This window comes from Oncorhynchus clarkii, chromosome 12, assembly GCF_045791955.1.
Source record: "Oncorhynchus clarkii lewisi isolate Uvic-CL-2024 chromosome 12, UVic_Ocla_1.0, whole genome shotgun sequence".
Taxonomy (NCBI): domain Eukaryota; kingdom Metazoa; phylum Chordata; class Actinopteri; order Salmoniformes; family Salmonidae; genus Oncorhynchus; species Oncorhynchus clarkii.
The window spans coordinates 99,749,401-99,769,994 of NC_092158.1; the positions used below are offsets into that span (position 1 = coordinate 99,749,401).

The 20,594-nt window shown below is 49.9% G+C and overlaps 1 protein-coding gene across 1 annotated transcript; it reads left to right on the forward strand.

Annotated features, from left to right (window-relative positions):
- Positions 1-3,006: 3,006 nt before the first annotated feature.
- LOC139422624 (uncharacterized) lies at positions 3,007-4,570 on the forward strand. The gene is made up of 2 exons (XM_071173770.1): positions 3,007-3,012; positions 3,287-4,570. The coding sequence occupies exons 1-2, from the start codon at positions 3,007-3,009 to the stop codon at positions 4,568-4,570; spliced, it is 1,290 nt and encodes a 429-aa protein (XP_071029871.1).
- Positions 4,571-20,594: the final 16,024 nt, after the last annotated feature.

Sequence of the window (20,594 nt, forward strand, 5' to 3'; positions counted from 1 at the left end):
GACCGACGGTGCCTGCGCTGCTCGCTGGGCTGGCTCCCAACCCCACTGGCCACAAACGTCTAGTTTTGATTTACATTTGGTTGAGCTGTCAAACTAATTCGACGTGAAATCAACAAGAAATGTCATTGGATTTGGGAGAACGAAGAAAAAAAATGAAATGCCCTTTTGTGTTGATGACTTTTTTTACAAATCCAATTAGTTTTCCACGTTGATTCAACATCATCACAGTGATGTTGTTGTTGTTGGTTGGAATGACGTGAGAAACAACGTTGATTCAACCTGTTTTTTTGTTGTTGTTGCCCGGTGAGTCTGCTCGGCGCTAGTTCCTTCAGAACTGAGACGACTTCCGTCACACAAACACCCTGCTGAACTCCGGTTTCAGCGCAATGAACTAGATAACACAACGCAGGCAGCATCAACTTCTATCACCGGAAGACGATCCTTAGAACGTTTTGATTATAATAAATGACGATCATTTTCTTCAGACCTTGTAACTGTTTTTAAAGACATTTCAGTCGTCTAAACGAACCACTGCTTTCATGTCATATTGTATTATTTGTTTTTCTTTTGTGATTGGCTGACATAAAGGTGTTTTGTTTTGTGATTGGCTGACATAAAGGTGAAATAAAATAATGCACCAGAATAGCCTAATTCTTCTCCTTTTTTTTCTGTCGTCGTTTCCTTCTAATCTCTCTGTTTTCTATCCTTCTATATCAGGATGTGGATGTGGAGTCTGTCGGCCAGGGGGTGCCTCTCAGTGACGTAGAATAGCTGTCATTTAAATTCCACATGCCGCCTGCCGTCAAAAGCACCCCCTCCCCCCAACCCCCCTCCCTCCCTTTCTCTCTGCAGAACTCTTGTATGGAGTCTGCTACTGCACTCTGGAGAAAGAAGGGAGAGATGCAGCGAGATGGAGAGAGAGAGGGAGAGGGGTGGAGAAAGATGGAGAGAGGGAGAGGGGGAGAGAGGGAGAGGGATGGAGAGAGATGGAGAGAGGGAGAGGGAGAGGGGGAGAGAGGGAGAGAGGTGGAGAGAGATGGAGAGAGGGAGAGAGAGAGGGGGAGAGGGGGAGAGAGGTCGAGACAGAGAGGGAGAGGGATGGAGAGAGATGCAGCAAGAGGGAGAGATGCAGTGAGATGGAGAGAGAGAGTAGGGGAAAGAGATGGAGAAAGAGAGAGAGGGAAACAGAGGGGGAAAGAGATGCAGAGAGGTGGAGAGAGAGGGAAACAGAGGGGGAGAGAGATGCAGCGAGATGGAGAGAGAGTAGGGGAAAGAGATGGAGAAAGAGAGCGAGGGAGGGAAACAGAGGGGGAGAGAGATGCAGAGAGGTGGAGAGAGAGGGAAACAGAGGGGGAGAGAGATGCAACGAGATGGAGAGAGAGAGTAGGGGAAAGATAGAGGGAAAGAGATGGAGAAATAGAGAGAGGGAAACAGAGGTGGAGAGATGCAGTGAGATGGAGAGAGAGAGTAGGGGAAAGAGAGAGAGATGCAGAGAGAGATGAAATACCCAGCAGCCTTTCCGTGTGCTGCAGCGGTCTAGAGCCGTTATTACAGACCTGGGTTCCTTCCCGGACCACAATCCTGCCGTGGCCGCGAGTCCCATAAGACTGCGTACAACTGGCCCAGCGTCGTCTGGCTTTAGGGGAGGGTTTGACTGGCGGGGGCTTTACTTGGTTCATCGTACTCTAGCGACTCCTAGTGGCGGGCCGGGTGCCTGCAGGCTGACCCCAGTAGCCAGTTGAAACGGTGTTTCCTGATTAAGACATTGGTCTTAATCAGCGTTATTGATTATTAATGATATTTTCAAAACCATGTATACATGGAACAATTATTTTCTCGTATTCAAAGTTCTGACTCCAAAGCGTGGACCGCAGCCTATAGCGCTCCTACAGTATTTCCCAGACCAGGAGACATATGTACATTTTGACCTACCTAAAGATCAGTAGTGGTGCGGCTGAATTTCGGGTGGATTAACCGTCGGGGGAGTCGCAGCGATGAGACAAGATCTAATAAATGAATAAATAAAAACCCAGCAGCGTTGCAGTTCTTTACACCAATGCGCCTGGCACCGACTACCATCTCCAGTTCAAAGGCACTTCAATATTTTGTCTTGTCCATTCATACTCTGAATGGCACACATACGCACACCATGTCTCAATTGTCTCAAGGCTTAAAAATCCTTCCTTCAACCAGGTCTCCTCCCCTTCTTCTACAGTGATTGAAGTGGATTTAATAAGTGACATCTATCTATAAGGGATCATAGATTTCACCTGGATTCACCTGGTCAGTCTGTCATGGAAAGAGAATGTCTTCTTAATGTTTAGTATACTCTCTCTCTCTCTCTCTCTCTCTGTCTCTCTCTGTCTCTCGGTCTCTCACTGTCTCTGTCTCTCTCTCTCTGTCTGTCTCTCTCTCTCTCTGTCTCTCTCTCTCTCTGCCTGTATCTCTCTCTCTCTCTGTCTCTCTCTCTGTCTCTCTCTCTCTGTCTCTCTGTCTCTCTCTCGCTCTCTCTCTCTCTCTCCCCCTCTCTCTCTCTCTCTCTCTCTCTCTCTCTCTCTCTCTCATACACACACTTGGACGTGTTCCAACCTTTTCTGGGATCAGAGAAGAGAGAAGGTTCTGGTGCAGAGCCCATGGCAACACATCTGACTGTCCATCGACCCAGGAGAGAAGGGCTCAATCCCCCATGGCCACATATCTTACTTTCCATCGACAGAGGAGACAGAGGTTCAATTCTCCATGGCCATAACTCCTACCTCATCTCTCTAATTGGCTGCTTCATAATGTCAATTAAACATAACTCCTCCCTCCTCTCTCTAATTGGCTGTAACATGATGTCAATAAAACATGATTCCTACCTCCTCTCTCTAATTGGCTGTAACATGGTGTCAATAAAACATGATTCCTACCTCCTCTCTCTAATTGGCTGTAACATGATCACAATTAAACATCAAAATACAAAAAAAGGAATCTTTATTATAATTTTGTTTAATTATTGAAAAAAAAATGAAGGTAAAAAAAATCTATCCAAAAATAAAGTGACATTCAAAACCAATCCACCAAAACATCTGCAACACAATAACATGCCCCACTTGTTCACAATCAATACAAACATACTAACTGGCCTGTTGCCTGTCAGATCAATGCTGAGCTCACACGTCGACTGGAACTAGGAAACTCTGAAACCCCTGACCTGCCAAACGGCCGAACGTGATACAACTACAATCAGTCAACAAGTCGGAAAACCCAAGCCCCCCAGCCCCTACACCCCCCCCCCCTCCCCCAGTCCCCCCAGCCTTCCCAGTCAGCCCCTCCAGCACCCCCAGCCTCCACAGCCACTCACCCCCCCCCAGCCTCCCAGCCCCCCAGCACCCCCAGCCTTCCCAGCCACTCAGCCCCCCAAGCCTCCCAGGTCCCCTGCACCCCAGCACCCCCAGCCTCCCCAGCCACTCAGCCCCCCCAGCCTCCCAGCCCCCCTGCACCCCCAGCCACTCAGCCCCCCCAGCCTCCCAGCCCCCCAGCACCCCCAGCCTCCCCAGCCACTCAGCCCCCCCCAGCCACTCAGCCCCCCCAGCCACTCAGCCCCCCCAGCCACTCAGCCCCCCCAGCCTCCCCAGCCACTCAACCCCCCAAGCCTCCCAGGTCCCCTGCACCCCCAGCCACTCAGCCCCCCCAGCCTCCCAGCCCCCAGCACCCCCCCAGCAACCCCAGCCTCCCCAGCCACTCAGCCCCCCAAGCCTCCCAGGTCCCCTGCACCCCAGCACCCCCAGCCTCCCCAGCCACTCAGCCCCCCAGCCTCCCAGCCCCCCTGCACCCCCAGCCACTCAGCCTCCCCAGCATCCCAGCCCCCCAGCACCCCCAGCCTCCCCAGCCACTCAGCCCCCCCAGCCACTCAGCCCCCCCAGCCTCCCCAGCCACTCAGCCCCCCCAGCCTCCCCAGCCACTCAGCCCCCCAAGCCTCCCAGGTCCCCCAGCCCCCCAGCACCCCCAGCCTCCCCAGCCACTCAGCCCCCCCAGCCTCCCAGCCCCCCTGCACCCCCAGCCACTCAGCCCCCCCAGCCTCCCAGCCCCCCAGCACCCCCAGCCTCCCCAGCCACTCAGCCCCCCCAGCCACTCAGCCCACCCAGCCCACCCAGCCTCCCAGGTCCCCCAGCCCCCCAGCACCCCCAGCCTCCCCAGCCACTCAGCCCCCCCAGCCCTCCCAGCCCCCCCAGCCTCCCAGCCTCCCAGCCTACCAGCCTTCCAGCACCCCCAGCCTCCCAGCCTCCCAGGTCCCCCAGCACCCCAGGTCCCCCAGCCACTCAGCCTCCCAGCCTCCCAGCCGCCCCAGCCTCCTAGGTCCCCCAGCCCCCCAGCACCCCCAGCCTCCCCAGCCACTCAGCCCCCCCAGCCTCCCAGCCCCCCTGCACCCCCAGCCACTCAGCCCCCCCAGCCTCCCAGCTCCCCCAGCCCCCCAGCCTCCCAGCCCCCCAGCCTCCCAGCCTCCCAGCCTCCCCAGCCTCCCAGCCCCCCAGCCTCCCAGCCTCCCAGCCTCCCAGGCCCAAACGGCAGGCAAATGTACCTTAAGTAGCTGTCACCTCCATTCAAGTATCACTTCTTTGAGATGGTTCACTATATATACAGCAGTATGTGCACATCCCTTCAAATTAGTGGATTCGTCTATTTCAGCCACGCCCTTTGCTGACAGGTGCATACAATCAAGCACACAGCCATGCAATCTCCATAGAGTAACATTGGCAGTAGAATGACCCGTACTGAAGAGCTCAGTGACTTTCAACGTGGCACCGTCATAGGATGCCACCTTTCCAACAAGTCAGTTCGTCAAATTCCTGCCCTGCTATAACTGCTCCGGTTAACTGTAAGTGCTGTTATTGTGAAATGGAAACGTCTAGGAGCAACAACGGCTCAGCCGCGAAGTGGTAGGCCGCACAAACTCACAGAACGGGACCGCCGAGTGCTGAAGAGAGTAGCACGGCGTTAAAATTTGTCTGTCCTCGGTTGTAACTAAACTGGGTAAGTCGAGTCTGTTCTGTACCGTACCAGGTAGAGATGGTTCAGGTTGGAGTCGGGAGGGACAGACACGGGTCTATACCGTCCCAGGTAGAGATGGTTCCAGTTTGGAGTCGGGAGGGACAGACACTCGTCTATACCGTCCCAGGTAGAGATGGTTCAGGTTGGAGTCGGGAGGGACAGACACTGGTCTATACCGTACCAGGTAGAGATGGTTCAGGTTGGAGTCGGGAGGGACAGACACTGGTCTATACCGTCCCAGGTAGAGATGGTTCAGGTTGGAGTCGGGAGGGACAGACACTGGTCTATACCGTACCAGGTAGAGATGGTTCAGGTTGGAGTCGGGAGGGACAGACACTGGTCTATACCGTCCCAGGTAGAGATGGTTCAGGTTGGAGTCGGGAGGGACAGACACTGGTCTATACCGTCCCAGGTAGAGATGGTTCAGGTTGGAGTCGGGAGGGACAGACACTGGTCTATACCGTCCCAGGTAGAGATGGTTCAGGTTGGAGTCGGGAGGGACAGACACTGGTCTATACCGTCCCAGGTAGAGATGGTTCAGGTTGGAGTCGGGAGGACCAGACACTGGTCTATACCGTCCCAGGTAGAGATGGTTCAGGTTGGAGTCGGGAGGGACAGACACTGGTCTATACCGTCCCAGGTAGAGATGGTTCAGGTTGGAGTCGGGAGGACCAGACACTGGTCTATACCGTCCCAGGTAGAGATGGTTCAGGTTGGAGTCGGGAGGGACAGACACTGGTCTATACCGTCCCAGGTAGAGATGGTTCAGGTTGGAGTCGGGAGAGACAGACACTGGTCTATATCGTCCCAGGTAGAGATGGTTCAGGTTGGAGACGGGAGGACCAGACAGACACTGGTCTCTATACAATGAAAACTGTTGACACAACAGATACTGTCTGCTCTGAATTATTGGTATCTTTCATACTAATCTTAACCTTGTGACCCATTCTATATATCTGTTGTTTCGTCATGTCGGGTGAAACAGGGTGTATCTTGGCTATAAAAACAGGGTGTATCTTGGCTATAAAAACAGGGTGTATCTTGGCTATAAAAACAGGGTGTATCTTGGCTATAAAAACAGGGTGTATCTTGGCTATAAAAACAGGGTGTATCTTGGCTATAAAAAAAAATCTTTTTTTTGTCTCGGGGCTCTCAACGAATGAACTGAGAGTGAATCGTCGACCAGCCACGACCAGCCATCCTTATCGTAGAGCACTCAATCGATTCACTTTATTTTTGTGGTTGCGTTGTATTGACCTGCTCCGTTATTATTAAGTGATTAAAGATTATGTTTAAGTATAACTCTGACTAGTGTGATACGTTTGTCTCTACTCATTTGACAGTAAAGAAAAATGACCCACCACCACTTTCTGAATGCAGTGGAGTTAATGGGGCTATTTGTCCTTTCTGTTTCTCCAACAGAGACGAGACATTTCTGGGGGCATTACATGCATTCTGGCAGGAGGGTAGTAAATCCAGGACGGTAGTAAATCCTGGACGGTAGTAAATCCTGGACGGTAGTAAATCCTGGACGGTAGTAAATCCTGGACTGTAGTAAATCCTGGACGGTAGTAAATCCTGGACGGTAGTAAATCCTGGACTGTAGTAAATCCTGGACGGTAGTAAATCCTGGACGGTAGTAAATCCAGGACGGTAGTAAATCGAGGACTGAAGTAAATCCAGGACTGTAGTAAATCCAGGACTGTAGTAAATCGAGGACTGTAGTAAATCCAGGACTGTAGTAAATCCAGGACGGTAGTAAATCCAGGACTGTAGTAAATCCAGGACGGTAGTAAATCCAGGACTGTAGTAAATCCAGGATGGTAGTAAATCCTGGACGGTAGTAAATTGAGGACTGTAGTAAATCCAGGACTGTAGTAAATCCAGGACTGTAGTAAATCCAGGACGGTAGTAAATCCTGGACGGTAGTAAATCCAGGACGGTAGTAAATCCAGGACGGTAGTAAATCCTGGACGGTAGTAAATCCAGGACTGTAGTAAATCCAGGACGGTAGTAAATCCTGGACGGTAGTAAATCCAGGACGGTAGTAAATCCTGGACGGTAGTAAATCCTGGACAGTAGTAAATCCTGGACGGTAGTAAATCCAGGACTGTAGTAAATCGAGGACTGTAGTAAATCCAGGACTGTAGTAAATCCAGGACTGTAGTAAATCGAGGACTGTAGTAAATCCTGGACGATAGTAAATCCTGGACGGTAGTAAATCCAGGAGGGTAGTAAATCCAGGACGGTAGTAAATCCAGGACGGTAGTAAATCCTGGACGGTAGTAAATCCAGGACGGTAGTAAATCCTGGACAGTAGTAAATCCAGGACGATAGTAAATCCAGGACGGTAGTAAATCCTGGACGGTAGTAAATCCTGGACGGTAGTAAATCCTGGACGGTAGTAAATCCAGGACTGTAGTAAATCCAGGACGATAGTAAATCCTGGACGGTAGTAAATCCTGGACGGTAGTAAATCGAGGACTGTAGTAAATCCAGGACTGTAGTAAATCCAGGAGGGTAGTAAATCCAGGACTGTAGTAAATCCAGGACTGTAGTAAATCCAGGAGGGTAGTAAATCCAGGACTGTAGTAAATCCAGGACTGTAGTAAATCCAGGAGGGTAGTAAATCCAGGACTGTAGTAAATCCAGGACTGTAGTAAATCCAGGAGGGTAGTAAATCCTGGACGGTAGTAAATCCAGGACTGTAGAAAATCCAGGACGGTAGTAAATCCTGGACGGTAGTAAATCCAGGACGGTAGTAAATCCTGGATGGTAGTAAATCCAGGACTGTAGTAAATCCAGGACTGTAGTAAATCCTGGACGGTAGTAAATCCAGGACTGTAGAAAATCCAGGAGGGTAGTAAATCCAGGACTGTATTAAATCCAGGCGGGTAGTAAATCCAGGACTGTAGTAAATCCAGGAGGGTTGTAAATCCAGGACTGTAGTAAATCCAGGACTGTGGTAAATCCAGGAGGGTAGTAATTCCAGGACTGTAGTAAATCCAGGACTGCAGTAAATCCAGGACTGTAGTAAATCCAGGACTGTGGTAAATCCAGGAGGGTAGTAAATTCAGGAGGGTATTAAATCAAGGAGGGTAGTAAATCCAGGACTGTAGTAAATCCAGGAGGTAGTAAATCCAGGACTGTAGTAAATCCAGGAGGCTAATAAATCCAGGAGGGTAGTAAATCCAAGAGGGTATTAAATCCAGGACTGTAGTAAATCCAGGACTGTAGTAAATCCAGGAGGTAGTAAATCCTGGACTGTAGTAAATCCAGGAGGGTAATAAATCCAGGACTGTAGTAAATCCAGGACTGTAGTAAATCCAGGAGGGCAGTAAATCCAGGACTGTAGTAAATCCAGGACTGTAGTAAATCCAGGAGGGAAATAAACCCAGGAGGGTAGTAAATCCAGAACTGTAGTAAATCCAGGAGGGTATTAAATCCAGGACAGTAGTGAATCCAGGACAGTAGTAAATCCAGGACAGTAGTGAATCCAGGACAGTAGTAAATCCAGGACAGTAGTAAATCCAGGAGGGTAGTAAATCCAGGACTGTAGTAAATCCAGGAGGGTAGTAAATCCAGGACTGTAGTAAATCTAGGACTGTGATATATCCAGGACTGTAGTAAATCCAGGAGGGTAGTAAATTCAGGAGGGTAATAAATCCAGGACCGTAGTAAATCCAGGACTGTAGTAAATCCAGGAGGGTATTAAATCCAGGACTATAGTAAATCCAGGACTATAGTAAATCCAGAACGGTAGTAAATCCAGGACTGTAGTAAATCCAGGACTGTAGGAAATCCAAGAGGTTAGGAAATCCAGGAGGGTATTAAATCCAGGACTGTAGTAAATCCAGGAGGGTAGGACATCCAGGAGGGTGTTAAATCCAGGACTGTAGTAAATCCAGGAGGGTAGTAAATCCACGACTGTAGTAAATCCAGGAGTGTAGTAGATCCAGGAGGGTAGTAAATCCAGGACTGTAGTAAATCCAGGAGGATAGTAAATCCAGGACTGTAGTAAATCCAGGAGGGTAGTAAATCCAGGAGGGTAGTAAATCCAGGACTGTAGTAAATCCAGGACTGTAGTAAATCCAGAACTGTAATAAATCCAGGACTGTAGTAAATCCAGGACTGTAGGAAATCCAGAACTGTAACAAATCCAGGAGGGTACTAAATCCAGGAGGGTAGTAAATCCAGGAGGGTAATAAATCCAGGAGGGTAGTAAATGTTATGAATTATCTTCAATTGCAGTAGTTTACTAAATGTCTTCGGTTGTAGGAGCGGATGTGAACATTTGTACATATCTGTGACCAACGGTTCTCCTCAGTTCTTCATTCAGATCACGCTCTCATTTCTACCTTATTAGGTTTTGAACTATCAGGTAGACTTTCAATCCACCATTGATATAACTTAGTAATTCATTTCTTTAGTGTAGCAGCTGTTGCCAAATGCCTTTGGTGCCCCATGCCTTTGGTGCTAGATGCCTTTGGTGCCAGATGCCTTTGGTGCCAGATGTATTTGGTGCCAGATGCCTTCGGTGCCAGATGTCTTTGGTGCTAGATATTTTCGTGCCAGATGCCTTTGGTGCCAGGTGTATTTAGTGCCAGATGCTTTTGGTGCTAGATGCCCTTGGTGCCAGATGCCTTTGGTGCCAGATACCTTTGGTGCCAGATGCCTTTGGTGCTAGATGCCTTTGGTGCCAGATGCCTTTGGTGCTAGATGCCTTTGGTTCCAGATGCCTTTGGTTCATTCAGATTTCTGAGTTGTAAGAATTTAAAGAAATTGGCCTTAAAAGAATCTAAATCTTTCTTGTAAATGATTGGATGACAGCAGACAGCCGTCATAGTACACATGCTCTACATACATGATGTCACTTCGGAACCAGGACTTAAAGGTGTTTCCATTAAACGCTGGAGATTAGGTGGGGTTATTCCAGATAGGGTTGCCTGGCGATGAGGTGGGGTTATTCCAGATAGGGCTGCCTGGAAATGAGGTGGGGCTGCCTGGAGATTAGGTGGGGTTATTCCAGATAGGGCTGCCTGGCGATGAGATGGGGTTATTCCAGATAGGACTGCCTGGCGATGAGGTGGGGTTATTCCAGATAGGGTTGCCTGGCGATGAGGTGGGGTTATTCCAGATAGGGTTGCCTGGCGATGAGGTGGGGTTATTCTAGATAGGGCTGCCTGGAGATGAGGTGGGGTTATTCCAATTAGGACTGCCTAGAGATTAGGTGGGGTTATTCCATATAGGACTGCCTGGAGATTAGGTGGGGTTATTCCAGATTGGGCTGCCTGGAGATTAGGTGGGGTTATTCCAGATTGGGTTGCCTGGAGATTAGGTGGGGTTATTCTAGATAGGGCTGCCTGGGGATGAGATGGGGTTATTCCAGATTGGGTTGCCTGGGGATGAGATGGGGTTATTCCAGATTGTGTTGCCTGGTGATTAGGTGGGGTTATTCCAGATTGGGCTGCCTGGTGATTAGATGGGGTTATTCCAGATTGGGCTGCCTGGTGATTAGATGGGGTTATTCCAGATTGGGCTGCCTGGCAATGAGATGGGGTTATTCCAGATAGGGCTGCCTGGGGATGAGATGGGGTTATTCCAGATTGTGTTGCCTGGTGATTAGGTGGGGTTATTCCAGATTGGGTTGCCTGGTGATTAGGTGGGGTTATTCCAGATTGGGCTGCCTGGGGATGAGATGGGGTTATTCCAGATAGGGCTGCCTGGGGATGAGATGGGGTTATTCCAGATTGTGTTGCCTGGTGATTAGGTGGGGTTATTCCAGATTGGGTTGCCTGGTGATTAGGTGGGGTTATTCCAGATTGGGTTGCCTGGTGATTAGGTGGGGTTATTCTAGATAGGGCTGCCTGGGGATGAGATGGGGTTATTCCAGATTGGGTTGCCTGGTGATTAGGTGGGGTTATTCCAGATAGGGTTGCCTGGCAATGAGATGCCTTTATGGTTTATTTACTCCTCCATGTACAAGGATAGTCTCCTGTCCATTTGTTGTGACGACAGTTGTCCAGCCCAGTGGAGACAGTTGTCCAGCCCAGTAGAGACAGTTGTCCAGGTCAGTGGAGACAGTTGTCCAGCCCAGTAGAGACAGTTGTCCAGCCCAGTGGAGACAGTTGTCCAGCCCAGTGGAGACAGTTGTCCAGCCCAGTGGAGACAGTGGTACAGCCCAGTGGAGACAGTTGTCCAGCCCAGTGGAGACAGTTGTCCAACCCAGTGGAGACAGTTGTCCAGCCCAGTAGAGACAGTTGTCCAGGTCAGTGGAGACAGTTGTCCAGCCCAGTGGAGACAGTTGTCAAGCCCAGTGGAGACAGCTGTCCAGCCCAGTGGAGACAGTTGTCCAGCCCAGTGGAGACAGTTGTCCAGGTCAGTGGAGACAGTTGTCCAGGTCAGTGGAGACAGTTGTCCAGCCCAGTAGAGACAGTTGTCCAGCCCAGTAAATACAGTTGTCCAGGTCAGTGGAGACAGTTGTCCAGCCCAGTAGAGACAGTTGTCCAGCCCAGTGGAGACAGTTGTCCAGGTCAGTGGAGACAGTTGTCCAGCCCAGTAGAGACAGTTGTCCAGCCCAGTAAAGACAGTTGTCCAGGTCAGTGGAGACAGTTGTCCAGCCCAGTATAGACAGTTGTCCAGCCCAGTAAAGACAGTTGTCCAGCCCAGTATAGACAGTTGTCCAGCCCAGTGGAGACAGTTGTCCAGCCCAGTAGAGACAGTTGTCCAGGTCAGTGGAGACAGTTGTCCAGCCCAGTATAGACAGTTGTCCAGCCCAGTATAGACAGTTGTCCAGCCCAGTGGAGACAGTTGTCCAGCCCAGTAGAGACAGTTGTCCAGCCCAGTGGAGACAGTTGTCCAGCCCAGTGGAGACAGTTGTCCAGCCCAGTAGAGACAGTTGTCCAGCCCAGTATAGACAGTTGTCCAGCCCAGTGGAGACAGTTGTCCAGCCCAGTATAGACAGTTGTCCAGCCCAGTGGAGACAGTGGTACAGCCCAGTGGAGACAGTTGTCCAGCCCAGTGGAGACAGTTGTCCAGCCCAGTGGAGAGAGTTGTCCAGCCCAGTGGAGAGAGTTGTCCATCCCAGTGAAGACAGTTGTCCAGCCCAGTGGAGACAGTTGTCCAGGTGTGGATAGACAGAATATCATCTGGTCAACAGCAGTCCACCATACAGGGTAAAGGACTCTGGTCAACAGTAGTCCCCCCGTACAGGGTAAAGGACTCTGGTCAACAGTAGTCCATACAGGGTAAAGGACTCTGGTCAACAGTAGTCCACAGTACAGGGTAAAGGACTCTGGTCAACAGTAGTCCATACAGGGTAAAGGACTCTGGTCAACAGTAGTCCATACAGGGTAAAGGACTCTGGTGAACAGTAGTCCATACAGGGTAAAGGACTCTGGTCAACAGTAGTCCACCATACAGGGTAAAGGACTCTGGTCAACAGTAGTCCACCGTACAGGGTAAAGGACTCTGGTCAACAGTAGTCCATACAGGGTAAAGGACTCTGGTCAACAGTAGTCCACCATACAGGGTAAAGGACTCTGGTCAACAGTAGTCCACCATACAGGGTAAAGGACTCTGGTCAACAGTAGTCCATACAGGGTAAAGGACTCTGGTCAACAGTAGTCCCCCCGTACAGGGTAAAGGACTCTGGTCAACAGTAGTCCCCCCGTACAGGGTAAAGGACTCTGGTCAACAGTAGTCCACCATACAGGGTAAAGGACTCTTGTCAACAGTAGTCCACCGTACAGGGTAAAGGACTCTGGTCAACAGTAGTCCCCCCGTACAGGGTAAAGGACTCTGGTCAACAGTAGTCCATACAGGGTAAAGGACTCTGGTCAACAGTAGTCCACCATACAGGGTAAAGGACTCTGGTCAACAGTAGTCCCCCCGTACAGGGTAAAGGACTCTGGTCAACAGTAGTCCACCATACAGGGTAAAGGACTCTGGTCAACAGTAGTCCACCATACAGGTTAAAGGACTCTGGTCAACAGTAGTCCATACAGGGTAAAGGACTCTGGTCAACAGTAGTCCCCCCGTACAGGGTAAAGGACTCTGGTGAACAGTAGTCCACCATACAGGGTAAAGGACTCTGTTCAACAGTAGTCCCCCCGTACAGGGTAAAGGACTCTGGTGAACAGTAGTCCACCATACAGGGTAAAGGACTCTGTTCAACAGTAGTCCCCCCGTACAGGGTAAAGGACTCTGGTCAACAGTAGTCCATACAGGGTAAAGGACTCTGGTCAACAGTAGTCCATACAGGGTGAAGGACTCTGGTCAACAGTAGTCCATACAGGGTAAAGGACTCTGGTCAACAGTAGTCCACCATACAGGGTAAAGGACTCTGGTCAACAGTAGTCCACCATACAGGATAAAGGACTCTGGTCAACAGTAGTCGATACAGGGTAAAGGACTCTGGTCAACAGTAGTCCACCATACAGGGTAAAGGACTCTGGTCAACAGTAGTCCACCATACAGGGTAAAGGACTCTGGTCAACAGTAGTCCATACAGGGTAAAGGACTCTGGTCAACAGTAGTCCACCATACAGGGTAAAGGACTCTGGTCAACAGTAGTCCATACAGGGTAAAGGACTCTGGTCAACAGTAGTCCATACAGGGTAAAGGACTCTGGTCAACAGTAGTCCACCATACAGGGTAAAGGACTCTGGTCAACAGTAGTCCATACAGGGTAAAGGACTCTGGTCAACAGTAGTCCATACAGGGTAAAGGACTCTGGTCAACAGTACTCCACCATACAGGGTAAAGGACTCTGGTCAACAGTAGTCCACCATACAGGGTAAAGGACTCTGGTCAACAGTAGTCCGTACAGGGTAAAGGACTCTGGTCAACAGTAGTCCATACAGGGTAAAGGACTCTGGTCAACAGTAGTCCACCATACAGGGTAAAGGACTCTGGTCAACAGTAGTCCACCATACAGGGTAAAGGACTCTGGTCAACAGTAGTCCATACAGGGTAAAGGACTCTGGTCAACAGTAGTCCCCCCGTACAGGGTAAAGGACTCTGGTCAACAGTAGTCCCCCCGTACAGGGTAAAGGACTCTGGTCAACAGTAGTCCATACAGGGTAAAGGACTCTGGTCAACAGTAGTCCATACAGGGTAAAGGACTCTGGTCAACAGTAGTCCATACAGGGTAAAGGACTCTGGTCAACAGTAGTCCATACAGGGTAAAGGACTCTGGTCAACAGTAGTCCACCATACAGGGTAAAGGACTCTGGTCAACAGTAGTCCATACAGGGTAAAGGACTCTGGTCAACAGTAGTCCACCATACAGGGTAAAGGACTCTGGTCAACAGTAGTCCACAGTACAGGGTAAAGGGTGTCATTTGGTAAGCAACCGTTCTGTATTTCCAGAGGGTCAACATTACGACAGTTCTATATATGTGTATATATATTTTCTATATACAATATTTCTACGTTAAACATCACACAACATTGTGGTCTAAGAAACATGAATCCCGCTCACCGCCCAGGTCTAATCCAATCAGCACTCTGCGTTTGTGTCATTAGGTATTCTGAGATTCTCATTTGACCTTTACATCTCCTCAGAGGATGATGTTATTGCAAGTGACATTCCTTCACACGCACACACACACACACACACACACACACACACACATACACACACACACACACAGACACACACACACACGCACACACACGCACACACACTTACACACACACACACACACGCACACACACATACACACACACACACACACACACAGACACACACCACACACGCACGCACACACACACACACACAGACACACACACACACACCACACACGCACGCACACACACACACACACACAGACACACACACACACCACACACGCACGCACTCACGCAAGCACACACACACACACACACACACACACACACACACACACACACACACACACACACACACACACACACACACACACAGACACACACACACACACACACACAGCCAGGTGACCTGCTGTACCATACACACTGTGCTCCCTGACATCTCTATTCCATGTCCAGTCTGAATACATAGAACACTGTGTACAGATTCCTCCCTCCCTCTTCTCCCTCTCTCTCTCTCCCTCCCTCCCTCACCCTCTTCCTATCTCCCTCCCTCCCTCTTCTGCCTGCCTGCCTCCCTCCCTCCCTCCCTCCCCCTCTTCCTTCCTTTCTTCCTCCCTCCCTCCCTCCCTCATCCTCTTCCCCACTTTCTCCATCCTTCCCCTCTCTCTCTACCCTCATCCCTTCCCACCATCAGTACCCCCCCCACCCCACCCCATCTCTCTCTACCCCCATCATTCCCCCTCTCTACCACCCTCCTTCTCTCTCTCTACCCCATTCCCTTCCCACCATCAGTATCTCCCCATCCATCCCTCCCCCTCTCTCTACCCCCATCATTCCCCCTCTCTACCCCCCCCCCCCCCCTCTCTAGTTCCCATTAGTTTCTGCCAAGGCAGCAGCTACTCTTCTTGGGGTTTATTATGGATCCCCATTAGTTCCTGCCAAGGCAGCAGCTACTCTTCCTGGGGTTTATTATGGATCCCCATTAGTTCCTGCCAAGGCAGCAGCTACTCTTCCTGGGGTTTATTATGGATCCCCATTAGTTCCTGCCAAGGAAACAGCTACTCTTCCTGGGGTTTATTATGGATCCACATTAGTTCCTGTCAAAGCAGCAGCTACTCTTCCTGGGGTTTATTATGGATCCCCTTTAGTTCCTGCCAAGGCAGCAGCTACTCTTCCTGGGGTTTATTATGGATCCCCATTAATTCCTGCCAAGGCAGCAGCTACTCTTCTTGGGGTTTATTAGGGATCCCCATTAGTTCCTGCCAAGGCAGCATTGTACCCAAACATGAACGGCGTCCTCGTCATTATCTTATGCCTCATTATATTATATTATATATCATAATATGATATATAATAATATAATGTTCATTATAGCTGAATAATGAGCCAGTCACGGGGTCCCATCCTGTCGTCTTGTTTCATGTTTTATTACTCGCAGGTAGGACTATACGGGATACGCGCGGGATACATCGTCCAACGAAATACCTACTCGCTCCCCTTGTGTTTTGGGTTTGATCTTTATTGAAGAAGTCTTGGAGCTTCCTTGGTGGAAAAACGTGCCTGTTGTGTTCTGGAAAATGTCCAGATGTGTTTTGCCGGTTGGATGAAGCCGCATCTCCTCAAGCTCAGTTAGCGTAGCTGGGATCTCACCTAGTCGTAGGTCTCCCTCTGTTTCGGCAGTTCGTCACTCACCTCAGGTCTGGGTAGATGGGTAGATGCGGATCCTCTTCCCTGCATAGATCGGACCCCCCGGACTCCGCTTGACCTCAAAGCTGTGGATCCCTCCAGACAATCACTCAGCGAGAGCGGTTACACATCTTTATATTGCAGAAGTGGCATATCTGCCCTGTCTTAATACTGTCTTTGGACACGTCCCGAGAGGATCACTATTGTCAAGTGGTCGACCATCGTTGGTCAACGCCTTCCATAGTATTGTAACGACCCTGGGTTTATAAGCGCATTATTGGCTGCATTATGGGAATTAAAAATGATTAGACTCGGCACCAACAACAGACTTTACCCCTGGACTTTGGTCTAGAGTCGGTCTCTTCAGCCTTACCCTCTCAAACGACCCCTTCGGTCTGTAGTTAGTCTCTTCTGCCTTACCCCCTCAAACGACCCCTTCGGTCTGTAATTAGTCTCTTCAGCCTTACCCCCTCAAATGACCCCTTTGGTCTGTAGTTAGTCTCTTCAGCCGTACGCCCTCAAACGACCCCTTTGGTCTAGAGTCGGTCTCTTCAGCCTTACCCCCTCAAACGACCCCTTTGGTCTAGAGTCTGTCTCTTCAGCTTTATCCCCTCAAACGACCCCTTTGGTCTAGAGTCGGTCTCTTCAGCCTTACCCCCTCAAACGACCCCTTTGGTCTAGAGTCTGTCTCTTCAGCCTTACCCCCTCAAACGACCCCTTTGGTCTAGAGTCTGTCTCTTCAGCTTTATCCCCTCAAACGACCCCTTTGGTCTAGAGTCTGTCTCTTCAGCTTTATCCCCTCAAACGACCCCTTTGGTCTAGAGTCTGTCTCTTCAGCCTTACCCCCTCAAACGACCCCTTTGGTCTAGAGTCTGTCTCTTCAGCCTTACCCCCTCAAACGACCCCTTTGGTCTAGAGTCTGTCTCTTCAGCCTTACCCCCTCAAACGACCCCTTTGGTCTAGAGTCTGTCTCTTCAGCTTTATCCCCTCAAACGACCCCTTTGGTCTAGAGTCTGTCTCTTCAGCCTTACCCCCTCAAACGACCCCTTTGGTCTAGAGTCTGTCTCTTCAGCCTTACCCCCTCAAACGACCCCTTTGGTCTAGAGTCTGTCTCTTCAGCTTTATCCCCTCAAACGACCCCTTTGGTCTAGAGTCTGTCTCTTCAGCCTTACCCCCTCAAACGACCCCTTTGGTCTAGAGTCTGTCTCTTCAGCCTTACCCCCTCAAACGACCCCTTTGGTCTAGAGTCTGTCTCTTCAGCCTTACCCCCTCAAACGACCCCTTTGGTCTAGAGTCTGTCTCTTCAGCTTTATCCCCTCAAACGACCCCTTTGGTCTAGAGTCTGTCTCTTCAGCCTTACCCCCTCAAACGACCCCTTTGGTCTAGAGTCTGTCTCTTCAGCCTTACCCCCTCAAACGACCCCTTTGGTCTAGAGTCTGTCTCTTCAGCCTTACCCCCTCAAACGACCCCTTTGGTCTAGAGTCTGTCTCTTCAGCCTTACCCCCTCAAACGACCCCTTTGGTCTAGAGTCTGTCTCTTCAGCCTTACCCCCTCAAACGACCCCTTTGGTCTAGAGTCTGTCTCTTCAGCCTTACCCCCTCAAACGACCCCTTTGGTCTAGAGTCTGTCTCTTCAGCCTTACCCCCTCAAACGACCCCTTTGGTCTAGAGTCTGTCTCTTCAGCCTTACCCCCTCAAACGACCCCTTTGGTCTAGAGTCTGTCTCTTCAGCCTTACCCCCTCAAACGACCCCTTTGGTCTAGAGTCTGTCTCTTCAGCTTTATCCCCTCAAACGACCCCTTTGGTCTAGAGTCTGTCTCTTCAGCTTTATCCCCTCAAACGACCCCTTTGGTCTAGAGTCTGTCTCTTCAGCCTTACCCCCTCAAACGACCCCTTTGGTCTAGAGTCTGTCTCTTCAGCCTTACCCCCTCAAACGACCCCTTTGGTCTAGAGTCTGTCTCTTCAGCTTTATCCCCTCAAACGACCCCTTTGGTCTAGAGTCTGTCTCTTCAGCCTTACCCCTCAAACGACCCCTTTGGTCTAGAGTCTGTCTCTTCAGCCTTACCCCCTCAAACGACCCCTTTGGTCTAGAGTCTGTCTCTTCAGCCTTACCCCCTCAAACGACCCCTTTGGTCTAGAGTCTGTCTCTTCAGCCTTACCCCCTCAAACGACCCCTTTGGTCTAGAGTCTGTCTCTTCAGCCTTACCCCCTCAAACGACCCCTTTGGTCTAGAGTCTGTCTCTTCAGCCTTACCCCCTCAAACGACCCCTTTGGTCTAGAGTCTGTCTCTTCAGCCTTACCCCCTCAAACGACCCCTTTGGTCTAGAGTCTGTCTCTTCAGCCTTACCCCCTCAAACGACCCCTTTGGTCTAGAGTCTGTCTCTTCAGCCTTACCCCCTCAAACGACCCCTTTGGTCTAGAGTCTGTCTCTTCAGCTTTATCCCCTCAAACGACCCCTTTGGTCTAGAGTCTGTCTCTTCAGCTTTATCCCCTCAAACGACCCCTTTGGTCTAGAGTCTGTCTCTTCAGCCTTACCCCCTCAAACGACCCCTTTGGTCTAGAGTCTGTCTCTTCAGCTTTACCCCCTCAAACGACCCCTTTGGTCTAGAGTCTGTCTCTTCAGCTTTACCCCCTCAAACGACCCCTTTGGTCTAGAGTCTGTCTCTTCAGCTTTACCCCCTCAAACGACCCCTTTGGTCTAGAGTCTGTCTCTTCAGCTTTACCCCCTCAAACGACCCCTTTGGTCTAGAGTCTGTCTCTTCAGCTTTACCCCCTCAAACGACCCCTTTGGTCTAGAGTCTGTCTCTTCAGCTTTACCCCCTCAAACGACGCCTTTGGTCTAGAGTCTGTCTCTTCAGCTTTACCCCCTCAAACGACCCCTTTGGTCTAGAGTCTGTCTCTTCAGCTTTACCCCCTCAAACGACGCCTTTGGTCTAGAGTCTGTCTCTTCAGCTTTACCCCCTCAAACGACCCCTTTGGTCTAGAGTCTGTCTCTTCAGCTTTACCCCCTCAAACGACGCCTTTGGTCTAGAGTCTGTCTCTTCAGCTTTACCCCCTCAAACGACCCCTTTGGTCTAGAGTCTGTCTCTTCAGCTTTACCCCCTCAAACGACCCCTTTGGTCTAGAGTCTGTCTCTTCAGCCTTACCCCCTCAAACGACCCCTTTGGTCTAGAGTCTGTCTCTTCAGCTTTACCCCCTCAAACGACCCCTTTGGTCTAGAGTCTGTCTCTTCAGCTTTATCCCCTCAAACGACCCCTTTTGGTCTAGAGTCTGTCTCTTCAGCTTTATCCCCTCAAACGACCCCTTTTGGTGTTACTTTCTTTTTTTATATATATTTTTATTTTCTCCCTTTTTATTTTATTTTTTTACAAACAAATATCAACAAACTAAAGAGGAATAGAAACTATTTACATCGTTAGTTGTTACGGTACAGAGTCAATGTGGAGACTATATACAGGGTGTTACGGTACAGAGTCAATGTGGAGACTATATACAGGGTGTTACGGTACAGAGTCAATGTGGAGACTATATACAGGGTGTTATGATACAGAGTCAATGTGGAGCCTATATACAGGGGGTACCGGTACAGAGTCAATGTGGAGGCTATATACAGGGGGTACCAGTACAGAGTCAATGTGGAGGCTATATACAGGGGGTACCGGTACAGAGTCAATGTGGAGGCTATATACAGGGGGTACCAGTACAGAGTCAATGTGGAGGCTATATACAGGGTATTACGGTACAGAGTCAATGTGGAGGCTATATACAGTGGGTTACGGTACAGAGTCAATGTGGAGGCTATATACAGGGTGTTACGGTACAGAGTCAATGTGGAGGCTATATACAGGGTGTTACGGTACAGAGTCAATGTGGAGGCAATATACAGGGTGTTACGGTACAGATTCAATGTGGAGGCTATATACAGGGGGTACCGGTACAGAGTCAATGTGGAGACTATATACAGGGTGTTACGGTACAGAGTCAATGTGGAGGCTATATACAGGGTATTACGTACAGAGTCAGTGTAGAGGCTATATACAGGGGGTACCGTTACAGAGTCAATGTTGAGGCTATATACAGGGGGTACCAGTACAGAGTCAATGTGGAGGCTATATACAGGGTGTTACGGTACAGAGTCAATGTGGAGGCTATACACAGGTGGTACCGGTACAGAGTCAATGTGGAGGTTATATACAGGTTGTTACGGTACAGAGTCAATGTGGAGACTATATACAGGGTATTACGGTACAGAGTCAATGTGGAGGCTATATACAGGGGGTTACGGTACAGAGTCAATGTGGA